At 33.9% G+C, this 17,752-nt stretch overlaps 2 protein-coding genes and 1 pseudogene across 2 annotated transcripts; all 3 read right to left on the bottom strand.

Annotated features, from left to right (window-relative positions):
- Positions 1-2,603: 2,603 nt before the first annotated feature.
- LOC115959746 lies at positions 2,604-4,393 on the bottom strand. Its single transcript, XM_031078279.1, has 2 exons — positions 4,185-4,393; positions 2,604-3,124 (listed from the first exon to the last, which is right to left on the bottom strand). Exons 1-2 carry the CDS (start codon positions 4,258-4,260, stop codon positions 2,883-2,885), a joined length of 318 nt encoding a protein of 105 aa, XP_030934139.1. The 5' UTR covers positions 4,261-4,393; the 3' UTR covers positions 2,604-2,882.
- Positions 4,394-6,024: 1,631 nt separating this feature from the next.
- On the bottom strand, positions 6,025-11,115 carry LOC115960592 (annotated as a pseudogene).
- Positions 11,116-11,984: 869 nt separating this feature from the next.
- Positions 11,985-16,333, bottom strand: LOC115961035 (elongation factor 1-gamma 2-like). The gene is made up of 7 exons (XM_031080085.1): positions 16,189-16,333; positions 15,236-15,385; positions 15,089-15,149; positions 14,950-15,002; positions 14,492-14,593; positions 13,874-14,369; positions 11,985-12,761 (listed from the first exon to the last, which is right to left on the bottom strand). The coding sequence occupies exons 1-7, from the start codon at positions 16,195-16,197 to the stop codon at positions 12,382-12,384; spliced, it is 1,251 nt and encodes a 416-aa protein (XP_030935945.1). The 5' UTR covers positions 16,198-16,333; the 3' UTR covers positions 11,985-12,381.
- Between the last annotated feature and the right edge of the window lie 1,419 nt (positions 16,334-17,752).

Here is a 17,752-nt window from a genome sequence, read left to right as displayed (position 1 = left end):
TATATATTACATTTAGTGATAAAGAATTGTAATATATATATATATATATATATAGATATATCCTCCCCCACATAATAGAGAGTGCATTACTATAAGAAGAAAAAAAATATTCATTTTTGATAGATTATAAGATGGGATAAAAAATTGCTCATCTAATATAAAATAATTTTCCCTAAAGGCTTTAATATCATAATATGTATACTCCTACGGCTAGGTTTGATTAAACGAAGTGTTTGACTTTACTTGTGGAGTTATATTTTTATATTGTCAAGTTGATTCTAAGTAATATATTAAATTCCCTCTTCTGTGTCAAAAAATAAATTGAGAAACGCATGGGGACATGTAAGTTTATGACAAGATCAACATTCCCTATTTGTTAAACGACATATACTATTTTATGCAAACAACATGACATTTTTAAATATACCATTTAATGCAAGCATGAAGCAACATGACATTTTTAAAATAATATGAGAAAAACATAACTTCAACACGGCGTTTGTTGTTGAATGTCATTTTTCACTCCAAAAAGCATACCATATAAGATTCAGTTTATGTCTAGCGTCATGTTGTTTCTGCCCAATGTCATCTTCTTGACAAGAAAATTTTAGTCTCTCTTCAACCAGGGATATCATATTTTTTAGCTAAGTAATTGAGGTAAGACTTTTTGCAAGCCTAGGATGAAAATTGGCTAGAAGAATGTAATAGCTACAAATTCTAGAGAACTACAGAATGCATTTCAAACAGACTGTCCATTAGAAGAGAACCTGAAAAACTAATATAAAAAATGAATGGCTAGCCTACTTGATCTATGATGAGAATAAAACAACTTTCCAGGAGGGAATCTGCTTGAAACTCACATATTCCATGAGATTAATCTCGGGGGCCTGCAAAGAATCTTGCATTTAGGGAAGCTAATAACAGGTTGCTTTCCCCTCAGAAATCACAGAGTTTCCAACATAGCTCATGAACCACCAATTTTCTGCATCATAATGGCTGAATTCCCATGTACTCACTGATTTCTTGGGCCTAATTTTAAAGTTGATCTTTACACAACCAATGGCAGGAGACCAGACCCTGTAGCTTCTCTCTGTGGTGAGCTAGATCTTGAAGTATATAGTCCTATCCATTGGTCAGTCAATAGCTTCTAAAATCCCCTAAGAATAAGTAATAATGATATGAAATGCAGACTTCTAAAAATATGCATTGAGGCTATTTACATCTCACGGGAGTGCTCTAGTGCAGCTACAGCAGCAATAATTTGAAAGGCCTTCCAACTTGATCTTGAACACAGTGACTAAAAAATTATATTTACGTTTAATTTAATTACGGAACATATAGCAAAATATTCATTTGACTTTCCTATAGTATCATCCAACTGAATAAAAAAACAAAGACAAACTCACAAACCATATAGCTCATTATGGTAGTCCTAAACTTTCAAAATGAAAAGGCAAACTGCCAACATCATCATCACTCATTAAACCAATTTAAAATGCAAAATATGCATCAGATTTTCGTATAACTACTCTTTTTCTTGTTTGTCTAATACTCTCTCTCTATTTTTTTTTTCCCCAGCAAGACCAGGACTGCTTACCCCCATTTAAATGCAGAACAAAGAGAAAGAAACTAGTTGATGTTTTGAACGAACATAGTGAAGGGTCACCAACATCATCAAAATCACTAATCATGCCAACAAGAAGAGAAAGGATGTCCTAATCAAAATAAATATTAATTTCCACATCAAAATAACTGTGATATTGCACCTAACTAACTACTCCAGCATTATTTTATTTCATTTAGTCATAGACTGTCATATTGTTTCTAACCAACTTGGCCCACATCCTATTTGGCCTAGCTTTTGTTTCAAGTTAAACCATGACATTCATTTTCTTCATAATAATTAATACATGCCAAACTATCTCAGACAACTTCCAGTCATCTTGTTCTCAAACATGTCACCTCCAGATTTTTACACACAGAAATCTGTTTCAAAAACACAATTCTGTTTCAAAGGCAATGTTCATAGATATAATATAAACTCAGGGTCCCCACAGATAATGATCAAAATCCTTAAAAGTCTTAAATACTCTCAATCATATGACAGAATATACCATTTCCTTCTCAAATGCAAGTTGAAAGTAGAATTGCTTATAAATCACCATCATGCAATGTATCCAAAAGCTTGGTGAGGATAGCTTAAGGTTATAAATGCTGAAAATGTATCTGGAAGTTGACCAATTAGTGAAAAGGGGTGAAATCATCCATTATCTGGGATGTAAATTTGGAAGGTGTTTATACTTTCTCCAATGTGTTCTCCAACAACTAATTTTACCCTGCTTGTCCAATGTCCATATACAGTTCATGGGTTATTCTTACAAGCTAGATAGAGGTGGTGCATTTATATTCTTACATTGTATTTTAATTTGTATAAGTATAAAATGATAGACCTTGCTGATTTGCTATCATCGTGCAAATATGTGGGGTGCAATAACATCATTGTTTCACAATAAGATGTACTAGAGGCAGGAAATGATAACATACAAAAATGACAGTAACACATAGAATGGGGGGGGGGGGGGGAGGGGGGGATGAAGTGGAGCTAGTAGAACCGTAATGCCAAAGCCTTGAAAAATCTAAGTTCACAACAAAACTCATTTCTTGGAAAAACCAACAATCCCTTGGAATAGATCACCTATAAGTATAATCAGTATAAGATCTACAAACCAGTATTCAATAAAGATATAATGCAGAAAAAGCTATAAATATAAAGTTTCAAACAACCTATATCAACAAAGCAGTGATTGCTACTAATGAAAGGCAAAACAAAAGCCATGAGGCGCACCTCTTGATTACAGTCAATACATGAATGAGAAAGGATCTCAGTCCCGAATACCAAGTTCAACCTCAAGCTCATCATCATCCTCAAACAGCTTTAGAAGACGAGCATGCTGCTCTTCTCTCTTCTTTTTCTGCCATATCTTGAATAAAAACACAGCAAAAGCAAAAACTGCCACCAAACCCAGGCATACAATAACTATCTTGATACCTACAGAACTACCCGAAGCACCATGACTCCCAGCATTATTTTCATCTTTTGCACTTGGAGAATCATTCGCAAAGCCTTCAAATACACACAAATTGTTAGATAAATCACGAAATAACAAATTAAACCCTTTGTTTAGATATTGATGAAACTGAAAACAAAGAAAACAACTTTGAGTTTTAAATTAAACTTCTTTTAATGTAATTTTCATTTCCAAACAATACATATCACCTGAACCAAGCCCATCTAACTATAGAGTAACAGAATGAAACCAAGTCATGTTACTAGGTAAATTGTATCTACAATGAGCAATTAGGTGATGTCTGGTAAACCACGGAATTGGTTCTGTTCTGATATAAGCTGAACCAAAAATATAATTGAACTGGAATTTTATTTTATATCTAATTCGTCTACATTCATTTTCCCAAACTAAAGTTGGTCCCAATTAGCTTAACTAGTAAGATCTGTTATCATTGAATGAGGAACTAGGTTCTAATCTAGTTCATGGCCTGATAATAAAAGGCAATTATCATGGATGGAACCATAAGTTTCAAATCCTACCGTATCTATCAGAAAATAAAATCCAAATTAAAAACAACTAAAAAGCCAGTTATATTGTCCCTAATTGGCAAGGTTCCATAACATGCAAAACACCCCACCTATATATTTGATTGCAAAGAAAAAGTAGAAAAAGAAAAAGAAAAATCAAATCTTTAGTTTTATGCATCAGTTAGTTCGAATTCTAGAGCTACTTTTTTATGCTTTCACAAGCAAATTTGCGCAGAAAAGCAATGAAATTAAACATGCTAATTACATAGAACTAATAAGAGAAGAAGAAAAAAATCAAAACTTTTCAATTCCTTAACCATGCATTTCCTACTTTTTCTATTCATTCCAAGAAAACCCAAAAACAATTGGCCAACGCAAAGCTAAAAGTAGTTGATCTGAGACCCAACTGAGAGATTCTTGTACAGAACAACATAAAAGCACCCACTACTCTCTATGTTCTTTGGTTTCTAATTCTTGTACGGTTTTGTCTTTTTCATCATAAACAAACAAAAAATATATATGTTTGAACAAAATAGTGAAATTCAGACATTGAAATAATAATGACAAAGAGAGAGAGAGAGAGAGAGACCTGAAATGAATTGCAGAGAGATCAAGCAAAAGAGGAAAAGGGATTGCAGAGATCTTAGGTTTGGAATTCTACTCATCTCTCTCTCTCTCTCTCTCTCTCTGTTTCTCTCTTTTTCTCTGTTTGGGAATAAAGAAAATTGAAAAAAGGACAACGACCTATGTGCCCATTTTGGAATTCTTTCTTGTTACCATCAGCTAATAAATATGTAGTTACGTTATGTACAACAACTGCAACTCCAAAGTCGTGATGGGTCTCGGCGTTACAATGTTGACTCTCCCTGGCTGCCTACAATGTGAATTTGACTCGCTAGTGGGCAGAATCTAAAGGAGTAAATAGTTATTATGTACTTGTTTAATTTATATATATCTTTTTGGATATATGTTTAATTTATTTTATTATTGTGTAAATAAAATTATGGTAATAGAATAACTATATATATTTCACCTATTTCAACAAATGGCAAGAAATTTGGAATATATATTGCATACATACTCTGCTTTCAAAGCTCAAGTTGTGACTTGCATTTTTTAAACATTATTTTATATTGAAAAATACATAAATTATTGGATTTGGTTATGTGATTAATAATATAAATAGATATTAATATAGTTATAATCAAATTTTGTTTAAGTTGGATTTTTTTTTTTTTTTGATGAATTTTAAGTTGGATTTAAATGAATAGGAATCCACAAGGATAATTCTCCTAGAAATTTTAGATGATTCTCATCTCGACATAATCAAGGATAAGGAAGAGGAATCCACATCCACTGGCCTAAGTTATGGATTTGCCTTTAAGTTCTATGAGAACACATAATGTAGGATACCATTTAAAATTTTAAACTTTTTAATGAAAGCGTCTCTTACAAAAGGCAATTTTCTCCAAAGAGTAACACATTAACTTATTGGGAGTAAAATTGTTTTTGCCTTTGGTTCCTGGTACAACCTTGTTTTGTCTAGTTTTGAGGTTTTTACTGGACTGGACTAGTGCCTGAACCGATCGGATTAGTTGGTCCGGTTTTTAAAACCATGCTTTTAAGTTCCACACTTATCACTTTAACTGTTTCTAGCCCCTCATTCATTCATGCCAATTTTTTATTAATTGGATCTCACAATAACTCAACCTTAATGAGAATCTCCCGGTTCTTGTTAACATTTTCCTTAATGAATAAAAACTCTACAAGAACAATTCTCCTAGAAATTTTAGATGATTCCAATCCTGCATAATCAAGGACAAATAGAAGGAATTCACGTCCATTAGCCTAAGTTATGAGTTTCCTTTAACGTCATGGAGGGCAACATTTAAAAGCCTAAGTTATGGGTACCTTTAACTTCTCTGGGAATGCAGAATGTAGGGCTTCATTTGAAATTTTAAACTTTGTAATGAAAGCATCTCTTACAAAGGCAGAAATTTTTATTTTTTATTTAATTAGTTAGGTAGTTAGGTAAAGTTGGATCCTCTCTACATCTCAATCATTGCACGTTATTTCGCACTGTAACACTGTTGTCATAACAACCATAGAGGCACCACAAAGCACTGTTATAGTATCTATGAGAAACCCACGTTACAAATTTAAAACGATTACATAAAAGAGAAAAAGGCCTCATTTTTAATCATAAATATGCGTGTCTCGTGCAGAATTCTCAGTGACTGTCATTGCAACCTCTCAATGCAATTATAGGAGAGCAAGGTAAGCTCCAACATGATTAATGGAGGAACAATAACCTGAGCTTGCTCTCCCAGATGTATTAACACATAGCAACCGCTAAATGAACTAAAAAAAAAAAAACACAAATATAAATGTAAAAAAGCAAAATAACTTCATATGCTAGAATTAGAAAGAAGATGGGTGTTGTGCTAGTCCCATAAAATTAGAGTTGAACTGCTTAAGACCTCTTGGATCAGTGTGCTCTGATCCACAGCTTACCATTAATGCTTTTAAGCTTATTACAATGAGCTAACACCATTACCGAATATAATTCAATGCGCCTACCGATATCCCATTACATTGTCACGAGACCAAAAAACGTAAGATGATACCAGTGTCATTTAACAACTAATGCAAACATGTGAGAAAAGAACCAATTTTGTCTGGAGCAAAAACCTAGAAAATTTGAATTGAAGCTTGTCATAAAGAGGACCCTATAACATTAGATCTACTTCTCAATACTCAGTCGTATATCCTTATCACTTGAAGCACTTGGCATCCAGTAAAGCCTCCCCCTCAAAAGGCTCACAATCTTCAATCATTTGACTGACACGCTCCTTCTGGGCTTCGTCATTAATGTCAACCTTCTTCCATTCATACAATTCCATATCATAACACTCATCAATAATGAAATGAGGAATTTCTGTTCCGCGGAAGAGCCACAACCCTTGCACCTTGAATGGAGGCTTTGAGCCAATAATCAGCATCTTCCCAAATGCATACTTACGAGCCAAATCCATACGTTGCAGGAAACCACCCACCTTGTTCAATGTAACAAACGATACAGTATTCTCATCATTATACTTGTAATCACAGAACCAAAGGGAGTAGCCTTCAGGATCAAACATGTCCCAAAACCCTGCAAGAGGAAGTAAAGATGAAAAAACACATACAGCAATCCAATTATTATATATCACACAGACACACATGCACTGCTTAACAGCACTAAATAACCAGAGTTCTAAAACACACACAAATGTGAACTAACAAGACTGCAAAAGGATTAAATTATTAAATCTCATACACCAAGAAGGCCCAGGAGTGCATAAACCAAGCAAACAGTTATAGAACAGGTGAATAAATTATAGTACTAGTATGAAAAAGTAGAACTGCTAGAATAAAGGAATATATATAAGTAGGTTCAAGAAACGATCAAGATTGATTGATGGAAGTTCCAAATCTCAAGTGATATAATATGAAGTATGAACATCTCTGAACTATAGACTACATAAAAATCATAATAGGGGAATTTTGAATTGGGAATAAAACATTGCAAGTAGCCAAAAATGTCAACTTTTAAAATTTTATATTAGATATTAAAGCCCAACCAAAATCCCACTTCGGCATTTCATTCAGGGGTCTACTTGGAACTGCACAAGGAGACTACCCACTAAACCTTCTTAAATAACCTTCATTACATCTCTAAAAAAAGCATGCAACCAAACTTTTTTTCCTTAATATCATGCATGACAGGTTCTAATAAATTCAGCCTTATCATGCTGGTTGGGTTAGAAATCATAAAGGTGGATAGGTATGGCTGCAGTAGATTCTTCTGGCCAAGTCGCAATTTTAGTCAAATAATCAGCTACTCTAATATGCTCCTAACTTACCCTTTGCTTTAGTTGAAAATCAATATTTGTTTTCTATATGCTTTATTTGAGTTTATATTAAGAAGGGCAATATTGGAAACTAGTGATTTTTAAATATAAACAGTATGTATTAAATGATACCCCTTAAAAAGTTTGATTACTAAGGTGGACAAACAACATGGGACAAAGAAAGTATAATTTTACAAATACAGAACCTAAATAAAATTAATAAGACAAAGCTCTGAATAAAAAAACAAAGTAAAGGGAAATAGAAAAAAAAAAAAACAAAACAAAACTAACAAACAAACAAAAGAGAAATGACAAACCACTTCACACCGGCATACTCATAACTATTATTACCAAAAGCAACCACATTCATAAACTAACATTAAAATGAATCCACTCATATGCACCGGCAGGAAAAGGCTTATATACGGGATATACCTTTAATTGCAACTTCACGAAAATTAGTCTTTGTGTTCGAGTACAGCCTTTTCCATTCATCCAGAATCATCTTGCTAGGAGGCAAAAGATCAAGAGGATTCTTTGCTTTGGGCTTGGGTGCCTCTTCCTCCTCAGCAGCCTCTTCTGCTTTAGGTGGTACTGCTTCTTTCTTGACCTCCTTAGGTTTTGCAGGTTCTTTTGGCTGTGAAGGCTTCTTTGTGGACTGAACAGGTGGAATAGATTCAACTTGCTTAACCTCACCCAATATCTCCTAGAAAGTTGGCTGATTAACCAAGGTCCAAAAGTACCTCTCTACATGAGGGAATTCAGAGGTAAAACTCTTAGTCAAGATCAGGTCAAATCCGGTATACAAGTTACAAGTCGTAATGATATCAGCCAGTGTCACAGAATGTCCAACAAGGTAAGTGTTGGAAGTAAGATGCGTATTCAAAGCATCTAGTAGTGCTCTCTTCAGTGCAGCAATTGCAGCTTCTTCAGCCTTCATGCAAATACCAGAAAGTTAAGAGCTAAATTATAAATGAAAAAGTTCCACTATTTCCAGATAGATGAAAATATATTTAAGTATGTTAAGAGAACAAAATAAGCAAAAGCAGAACTTGACTAACCAGTGGAAGGTACGCCATTAAACCCCATCGTGGGTAATACCAGCGTGCTATGTTAGCAGCAATTTCCATTCAAGAAAAATCAATCCACTGTTCAATATGGGCCTGCCAAAACAAGGTTGCAAAACAGAAATGTCAAAAGTGTCTCCATTCAACAGGAAGCACATGAAAAATTTACAAGAATGGTAGCATTATGAAAACAATAGCAATAATATAGGGGGGGAAATCTAGTTGTGTGATATGGGTGCTCTTATTAGAATTAGAATCCAAATCCACAAACTTTTTTCATTTTTGAGTAAACAATTGTCTTATAATGATATTATTAATTGAACAAAGTTTATGGAACAATATTATCTTATAATGCTATTAGTTTGTAGGCAATGGCTACAAACTTCCTCTATATCTTTTTATTGGATGTGACTTTTGACAAATTCATCATTAGATTGCATTTTCTTATTATATCCTCCATACTTGCAAAATTTAAAAAAGATCAAAAATCAATAGTTATGTTATCAATCAAATCTTTAATTTTCAAGTTTTCATAGTCTTAAATTATGCATAAAAATAAGTTTATGGATCAAATAGAAGATAACATCCAACTTGAATGAAATTTGACATGCATGTTAAGAACATTAAGAATGTGTAATTTAACGATTAAATTTTCAAAATATGTAGCTATAAAGACCCCACCCCAACTGTGTAAATATTGTCTACTTCGGGGTCCATACCCCTCATGGTTTTGTTCTTCCCCCAAAGCACACAGTAGTAGGGGAAAAGGTCTCTACACATTGAAAAAAGATCACTTCTTATAAGCACACTTTGATTCCATCTGTAACGATCCCACCCTCATTGTATAAATATTGTTTACTTTGATGTGCTTATAAGGAGTGATCTCCCTTTAATACGTAGAGATCTTTTCCCCCATTACTATGTGCTTTAAGAGAGAACAAAACCATGAGGTGCATGGGCCCTAAAGTAGACAATATTTATACAATTGGGATGTGGTCATTACAGTAGTCATGTTGATTTTTTAGTGGGAGTTTGTAGGGAAACTTTGTCCTTATTACTTTTCCTTTTAAAAACCTTCAATCCTATACTATATTTGAGTTTACCAAGCAGTATCTTGAGGGGGAAAAACTAATTGAATCAAATTTTAAGATTTAATCACTTTTAAACATCCGAACCAAACAAGCCCTTTATAAACCAACATAAGATTTTAAACCCTGCAAACTTGAGAACATAGGAAGCAACAAACAAATCTTTTAATACCCAGACAATCCTCACACCACTTACATATTCAATCAGTGAAGAGCCATAGAGAGGATTATCAGCCTTCACGCGTGTCACTGCAGAAAGTAATAGCCAACAATGATATTCAAATCTTACAACAGCCTTCAAAGTGTAACAAATATAGTTTAAAAGATAGCCTTACCATAGCGTGCAATGGCATTACTCTCAAATACAGGACCATCAGGTGTCTCAAGCACAGGAACCTACACAACAAGAGACCTTTTCTCAGGAAACACATAAGAAAAAAATGGCTTGTATAAGACATTGTCTATACTAAAGAAGCCCACCTTTCCAATTGGGTTCATCTTCATAAACTCAGGAGTTTTGTTCGATACACCCATTTCAAAATCCTTCACCAATTTAACTTTTACTCCACTATACTCTGCAGCAATAAGTGCCTTGAAAGGATACTTGTTGGTGCTCCCCGCATGCAGGACCTAAAGTTAACCAAACATATACATTACATAAAACCATTTTCTATAGCATGAAGTTACATCATGCACTCAAGTTAATTCTGATGTTGATTATTACCATGTATCCTCACAACAAATGCTTGATCGAAGGATATCATATCCTTTGAATCTAAAACTAAAGGCTCTTAATAAATGTCAAATCTACATCAGTTTGATTCATGTTCTTAACAACCTTCATTTACAAATAAAGAGAAAACCCGCAATCACGTATTTGTTTACTCTTCGAATCTAGATTCAATTCTTCTTCATCCGAAAAATGAATCGACATGAACCTAGATTTCCACTTCATGTCTCCAATTTCGTAGTTCAAAATACAAAGAAAACTAATCACATTGAAATCCAAAGATTTGAACCAAATACACTCCCCATTTATCAATCCAAAATTTCCACATTGCCATCTAAAACCTAAACAACAGTACAAACAAAACAAATTCATGACTAAATATGAAGAAAATAAAAAAACTAAACAAAACCCAACACTTGAATCCAAAGGTCAATTCATAAAGTCAATTATTTTCCTCTCTTTGAGTATTTTCTCATTAGCCAATCAGATATACAGGAATCAACGAAAAACCGATTAAACAAAACCCAATTGGATTCAACAGAGACCCAACAAAATAAGCATGAATGCAGATGGGCATCAGAATGCAAACTAGAAGTGAAATTTTTTTGCAAAAAAAAAAAAAAAAGAGGGCAGAAGAGAGAGCTTTCTGAGAGCTTTACCAAAGGCATGGCTTTAAAGAGACTCTGCACTCTTTGAGGCGAGAGAGGGAGAGAAAGGTCTGAGTTTTGACTTTTGAAGACCTCTACGAGAGTATATAGTAGTGGAGGGAAATATAAGGACTTGGCCGGACAAGCTTTTCATCTTAAATGTAAAATTTGAAAGACTTATTTACTATTCGATTGATAAATTTATTTTTTGTGCATAATATTTTTACCCAAAAAACTTGAAAATTTCAAAATTCATGTCAAATCAAAATTTCACTTTTTTAATACCAATTTAAGCAAGCTCTTTAGCATTGCTTTAAAAGCTCCAGTAACCATGTGATAATAAGTGTCTTTTAGTAAAAGTGATAACTCATGTCTTGTTTTTTTTTTTAAATAGACATTAACATAATTATATTCAAATTGTTTAAGTTGGATTTAAATGAATAGGAGTCCACAAGTATATAATTCTCCAAATAACTTTAGATCATTCTGATCCCTACATAATCAAGGGGCAAGTAGGAATCCACTAGCCTAACTCATGGGTTGCATTAACTTCTCTGGGAACATATAGTTTAGGGCACCAAATTTTAAACTTTGTAATGAAAGCATCTCTTACGGGGGTGGTGTTTTTTCTTAGTTAGTTAGATGGAGTTGGATCCTCTAGACTACTTACTAATCATTCTATAATTTATTTCGCAGCCCTGTTGTCACAATAACCAGAGATGCACCACAAAGAACTGTTCTAGTAACTATAAGCCATTACAAATGTAAAACGAATACATAACCCAAAATGCCACATTTTTAATCTTAAATGTGCGTGCCTCGTGCGGAATTCCCAGTGACTGTCATTGCAACCTCTCAATACATTTACAGGAGACCAAGGTAAGCTCCAACATGATTAATGGAGGAATAAGCACCTGAGCTTGCGCTCCCAGATATATTAATACATTGCAACTGCCAAAAGAACTAAAAAAGACACATATAAATATAAAAAAGCAGCATAACTTCAAAAGCTAGAATTAGAAAGAAAATGGGTGTTGTGCTAGTCCCATAAAATTGGAGTTGAACTGGTAAGACCTATTGGATCAGTGTGCTCTGATCTGAAGGTTACCATTAATGCTTTTATGCTTATTACAATGAGCTAACACCATTACCTAATATAATTCAATGCGTCTATCGATATCCCACCACATTGTCATGAGACCAAAAAACATAAGATGATACCAGTGTCATTTAACTACTACTGCAAAAATATGAGAAAAGAACCAATTTTGTCTGGAGCAAAAACCAAGAAAATTTGAATTGAAGCTTGTCATAAAGAGGACCGTATAACAATTGATCTACTTCTCAGTAGTATATCCTTATCACTTGAAGCACTTGGCATCCAGTAAAGCCTCCCCCTCAAAAGGCTCACAATCTTCAATCATTTGACTGACACGCTCCTTCTGGGCTTCGTCATTAATGTCAACCTTCTTCCATTCGTACAATTCCATATCATAACACTCATCAATAATGAATTGAGGAATTTCTGTTCCACGGAAGAGCCACAACCCTTGCACCTTGAATGGAGGCTCTGAGCCAATAATCAGCATCTTCCCAAATGCATACTTACGAGCCAAATCCATACGTTGCAGGAAACCCCCCACCTTGTTCAAAGTAACGAACGATACAGTATTCTCATCATTATACTTGTAATCACAGAACCAAAGGGAGTAGCCTTCAGGATCAAACATGTCCCAAAACCCTGCAAGAGGAAGCAAAGATGAAAAAACACATACAGCAATCCAATTATTATACATATCACACACAGACACACATGCACTGCTTAACAGCACTAATAACACACACACACACAAATGTGAACTAACAAGACTGCAAAAGGATTAAATTATCAAATCTCATACACCAAGAAGGCCCAGAAGTGCATACACCAAGCGAACAGTTATAGAACAGGTGAATAAATTAAAGTAGAAGTATGAAAAAGTAAAACTGCTAATAGAAAGGAATACACACACACACACACACACACATCAAGATTGATCGATGGAAGTTCCAAATCTTAAGTGATATAAAATTCGTTTTCCTTTTATAAGTAAAATGAAATTGCATAATATGAAGTATGAACATCCCTGAACTATAAACTCCATAAAAATCATAATAGGGGAATTTTGAATTGGGAATAAAACATTGCAAGTAACATCAACTTTTAAAATTTTATATTAGATATTGAAGCCCAACCAATCTTTTTTTTTTCCCTTAGTAACATGCATAACAGGTTCTAATAAATTCAGCCTTGTCATGCTGGTTGGGGTTAGAATTCATAAAGGTGGATAGATATTGCTGCAGTAGATTCTTCTGGCCAAGTCGCAATTTTAGACACAGAATCAGCTACTCTAATACATTCCTAACTTACCCTTTGCTTTATTTGAAAAATCAATATTTGTTTTCCATATGCATTATTTGAGTTTATATTAAGAAGGAAAATATTGGAAACTAGTGGTTTTTTTTTTTGATAGGAAACTAGTGATTTTTAAATATCAATAGTATGCATTAAATGATACCCCCTTAAAAAGTTTGACCTACTAAGGTGGAAAGACAACATGGGACAAAGAAAGTATAATTTTACAAATACAGAGCCAAAATAAAATTACTAAGACAAAGCTTTGGATAAAAAAACAAGTAAAGGGAAATAGAAAAAACAAACAATCGAACAAACAAACAAAAGAGACATGACAAACCACTTCACACTGGCATACTCATAACTATTATTACCAAAAGCAACCACATTCACAAACTGGCATTAAAATGAATCCACTCAAATGCACAGGCAAGAAAAGGCTTATATATGGGATATACCTTTAATTGCAACCTCACGGAAATTAGTCTTTGTGTTCGAGTACAGCCTTTTCCATTCATCCAGAATCATCTTGCTAGGGGGCAAAAGATCAAGAGGATTCTTTGCTTTGGGCTTGGGTGCCTCTTCCTCCTCAGCAGCCTCTTCTGCTTTAGGTGGCGCTGCTTCTTTCTTGACCTCCTTAGGTTTTGCAGGTTCTTTTGGCTGTGAAGGCTTCTTTGTGGACTGAACAGGTGGAATAGATTCAACTTGCTTCACCTCACCCAATATCTTCTGGAAATTTGGCTGATTAACTAAGGTCCAAAAGTACCTCTCTATATGAGGGAATTCAGAGGTAAAACTCTTAGTCAAGATCCGGCCAAATCCGGTATACAAGTTACAAGTCATAATGATATCAGCAAGTGTCACAGAATGCCCAACAAGGTAAGTGTTGGAAGCAAGATGCGTATTCAAAGCATCTAGTGCTCTCTTCAGTGCAGCAATTGCAGCTTCTTCAGCCTTCACGCAGATAACAGGAAGTTAAGAGCTAAGTTTTAAATGAAAAAGTTCCACTATTTCCAGATAGATGATATTTAAGTATGTTAAGAGAACAGAATAAGCAAAAGTATAACTTGACTAACCGGTGGAAGGTAAACCATAAAACCGCATCGTGGGTATAACCAGCGCGATATGTTAGCATCAATTTCCATTGAAGCAAAATCAATCCACTGTTCAATATGGGCCTGCCGAAACAAGGTTGCAAAACAGAAATGTCAAGTGTCTCCAATTCAACAGGAAGCACATGTGACATGAAAAAATTTACAAGAATGTTAGCATTATGAAAATAATAGCAATAATATAGGGAAAAAAACTTAGTTGTGTGATATGAGTGACTCTTATTAGAATTAGAATTGAGATCCACAAGATTTAAACACTTTAAACATCCAAACCAAACAAGCCCTTTATATACCAACAGATATAGAATATTTCATATGGACTCCAACTTTTAAAAAAAAAAGTATCAGAGTAAACACAAAAGATTTTAATAGGAAGCATCAAAAAAATATTTTGATACCCAGACAATCCTCACACCACTTACATATTCAATCAGTGAAGAGCCATAGAGAGGATTATCAGCCTTCACGCGTGTCACTGCAGAAAGTAATAACCAACAATGAAATTCAAATCTTAAAACAGCCTTCAAAGTATAACAAATGTAGTTTAAAAGACAGCCTTACCATAGCGTGCAATGGCATTACTCTCAAATACAGGACCATCAGGTGTCTCAAGCACAGGAACCTACACAACAAGAGACCTTTTTCTCAGGAAAACACATAAGAAACATATGGCTTGTAAAAGACATTGTCTCCACAAAAGAAGGCCACCTTTCCAATTGGGTTCATCTTGAGAAACTCAGGAGTTTTGTTTGACACACCCATTTCAAAATCCTTCACCAATTCAACTTCGACTCCACTGTACTCCGCAGCAATAAGTGCCTTAAAAGCATTCTTGTTGGTGCACCCCGCATGCAGGACCTAAAGTTAACCAAACACATACATTACATAAAACTATTTTCCATGCATGCAGTTACATCATGCACTCAAGATAATTCTGATGTTGATTATTACCATGTGTCCTCACAACTAATGCTTGATTGAAGGATCATTATCCTTTGAATCTAAAACTACAGGATCTTAATAAATGTCACATCTACTGATCTAAATCAGTTTGATTCATGTTTTTAGCAACTTTCATTTACAAATACAAAGAGAAAACCCACAATCACATGTTCGTTTACTCTTAGAATCTAGATTCAATTCTTCTTCATCCGAAAAAATGAATTGACATGAACCTAGATTTCTCCATTTCCATTTGGTGTCAATAATTTCGTAGTTCAACATAAAAAGAAAACTAATCACATTCAAATCCAAAATTTTGAACCAAATACACTCAATTTATCAATTCAAAATTCCCACATTGCCATCTAAAACCTAAACAACAACTGTACAGACAAAACAAATCCATGACTAATTAAGAAGCAAATCAAAAACTAAATAAAACCCATCAATTGAATTGAAACATCAATTCAAAAGGTAATTTCTTTTCCTCTCTTTGAGACTTTTCCCATAAACCAATCAGATATACACAAACCCAACAAAAACCAAAAAAAAAAAACAAAACAAAAAATTAAATTAAACAAAACAAAACCCAATTGGATTAACAAAGACCCAACAAAATAAACACGAATGCAGATCTAAATGGGCATCAAAATGCAAGCTTGAAGTGAAAATTTTTGGCAAAAAAACACAGGGCAGAGGAGAGATTTGTGAGAGCTTACCAAAGCCATGACTTCAAAGAGACTCTGCACTCTTTGAGGCAATAACACAGAGAGAGAGAGAGAGATGGGTCTGAGTTTTGAGGCGCTGAATGAGAGTAAATAGGGAGAGAAAAAGAGGGGTTTAGGGTTTGTGGAGGGAAATATAAGGACGGTGACTGGTCAGCGATCTGGTTCACTATTTTAGGGTTTTTCCCTAAATAAAAGCAAATAAAAATAAGTAAAACCTAAACACACTTGTCTTTGGTCCTTAAATTTAAAAATTACAATTTTAAAAAAAAAATGTTCAGTATCATTAAATTAGCTTTTTAATTAACATATTTTAAATACATTTTACTGAATTTTTAACTATTAAAATTGGATTTTTTTCAAATTTTGATTATATAAAATTTGTTTGGATTATGTTTAATTAACAAATTTGAGATTTCACATTTTCCTTTTTTTTTTTTTAAATTAAAATATTGTGGTTTGGCTTAATCAAATTTTAGTCTGATGAATTTTTTTTTTTCAATTGTTAAATTTTATCTTCTTAATTGTTTAGACTAAAATGAAATTGTGAGTGGTTAATAGTTAATACTTTAACAATTATGTCCAAATCTTAAAATGTGATGCAAATTAAATTGCGATATAATCAAATAAGAAGGTAATTATAAATATCATTAAGTAATGTGTGCATGCAACAATTGAGATTGCAGCTACTAAAACTATACAAGAATAGTGGTTGATCAGCCAAACCATCGAATTGTGTGAAATTTCAAGTTGATACAAAATAAAATGCTAGATTTGTAATAATAATAAAAAAATTAAAAAACTTAGTTAAACCAAAAAAAAAGATAGTTTTTATAGAAAAATATTGAAGTGCATGATTTTATTTGAATTGTCGAGTTTTTTAATGCATGGTTTTTATTTTTTATAAGTCTTTTGTTAAAACTTAAAATTAAGTAGCCAAAGGATAAATTCAAGCGTCTTAGTTAAATTCATTTTTATATGAAAAAAATACTATTAAATTTTTTTATGGGATAAATTTTGTAGGGACTAGGTTCAAGTGCTCCTCCTATTGGACGAAAGGTCTCAAGCCCAACTAGCCCAATACAATGAATTTTTAGAGAAATGGGTTTAAGAACTAGATCTTAGTCTGAACCACAATCACGAGACATGGTTAGATGCGGGCTGAACAATAAATAAATGGTTTAAAAGTATGGAATTTTGTCCTCGGGCGTTTCGTCCGAGGAGCTTAGTATTATTCTTCTTCTACTTTCAGTATTAGGTTACAGTGGTTTTCAACACCATGCAGACTGACACCGTTCTTCTCCTTTTTCTCTCCTCCTGCTCTATTTCTGCGATTCCCCATTCTTGGAGGGTTTCTCACATTATATACTTCTTTCCAGTCGATCTTGGCTCTCCATCTGTTGATCATACAGGTCACTATTCGAGTGCTCGTCCCATCAGCCACCTTCCCAAACACTCTGTGAGTTGCGGCAACCAAGGCTGCGCTGTTCAGGGGTCATTTTCTCATTAATGCGGCCAAAACGTTAGTTAGGTGTATTCAATTCAGAGGTGACAGTTT

This window comes from Quercus lobata, chromosome 9 (assembly GCF_001633185.2).
Source record: "Quercus lobata isolate SW786 chromosome 9, ValleyOak3.0 Primary Assembly, whole genome shotgun sequence".
NCBI classification, from domain to species: domain Eukaryota; kingdom Viridiplantae; phylum Streptophyta; class Magnoliopsida; order Fagales; family Fagaceae; genus Quercus; species Quercus lobata.
The sequence above is the reverse complement of the archived record's forward strand: the minus strand, read 5'-3'. Positions and strand labels throughout refer to the sequence as shown.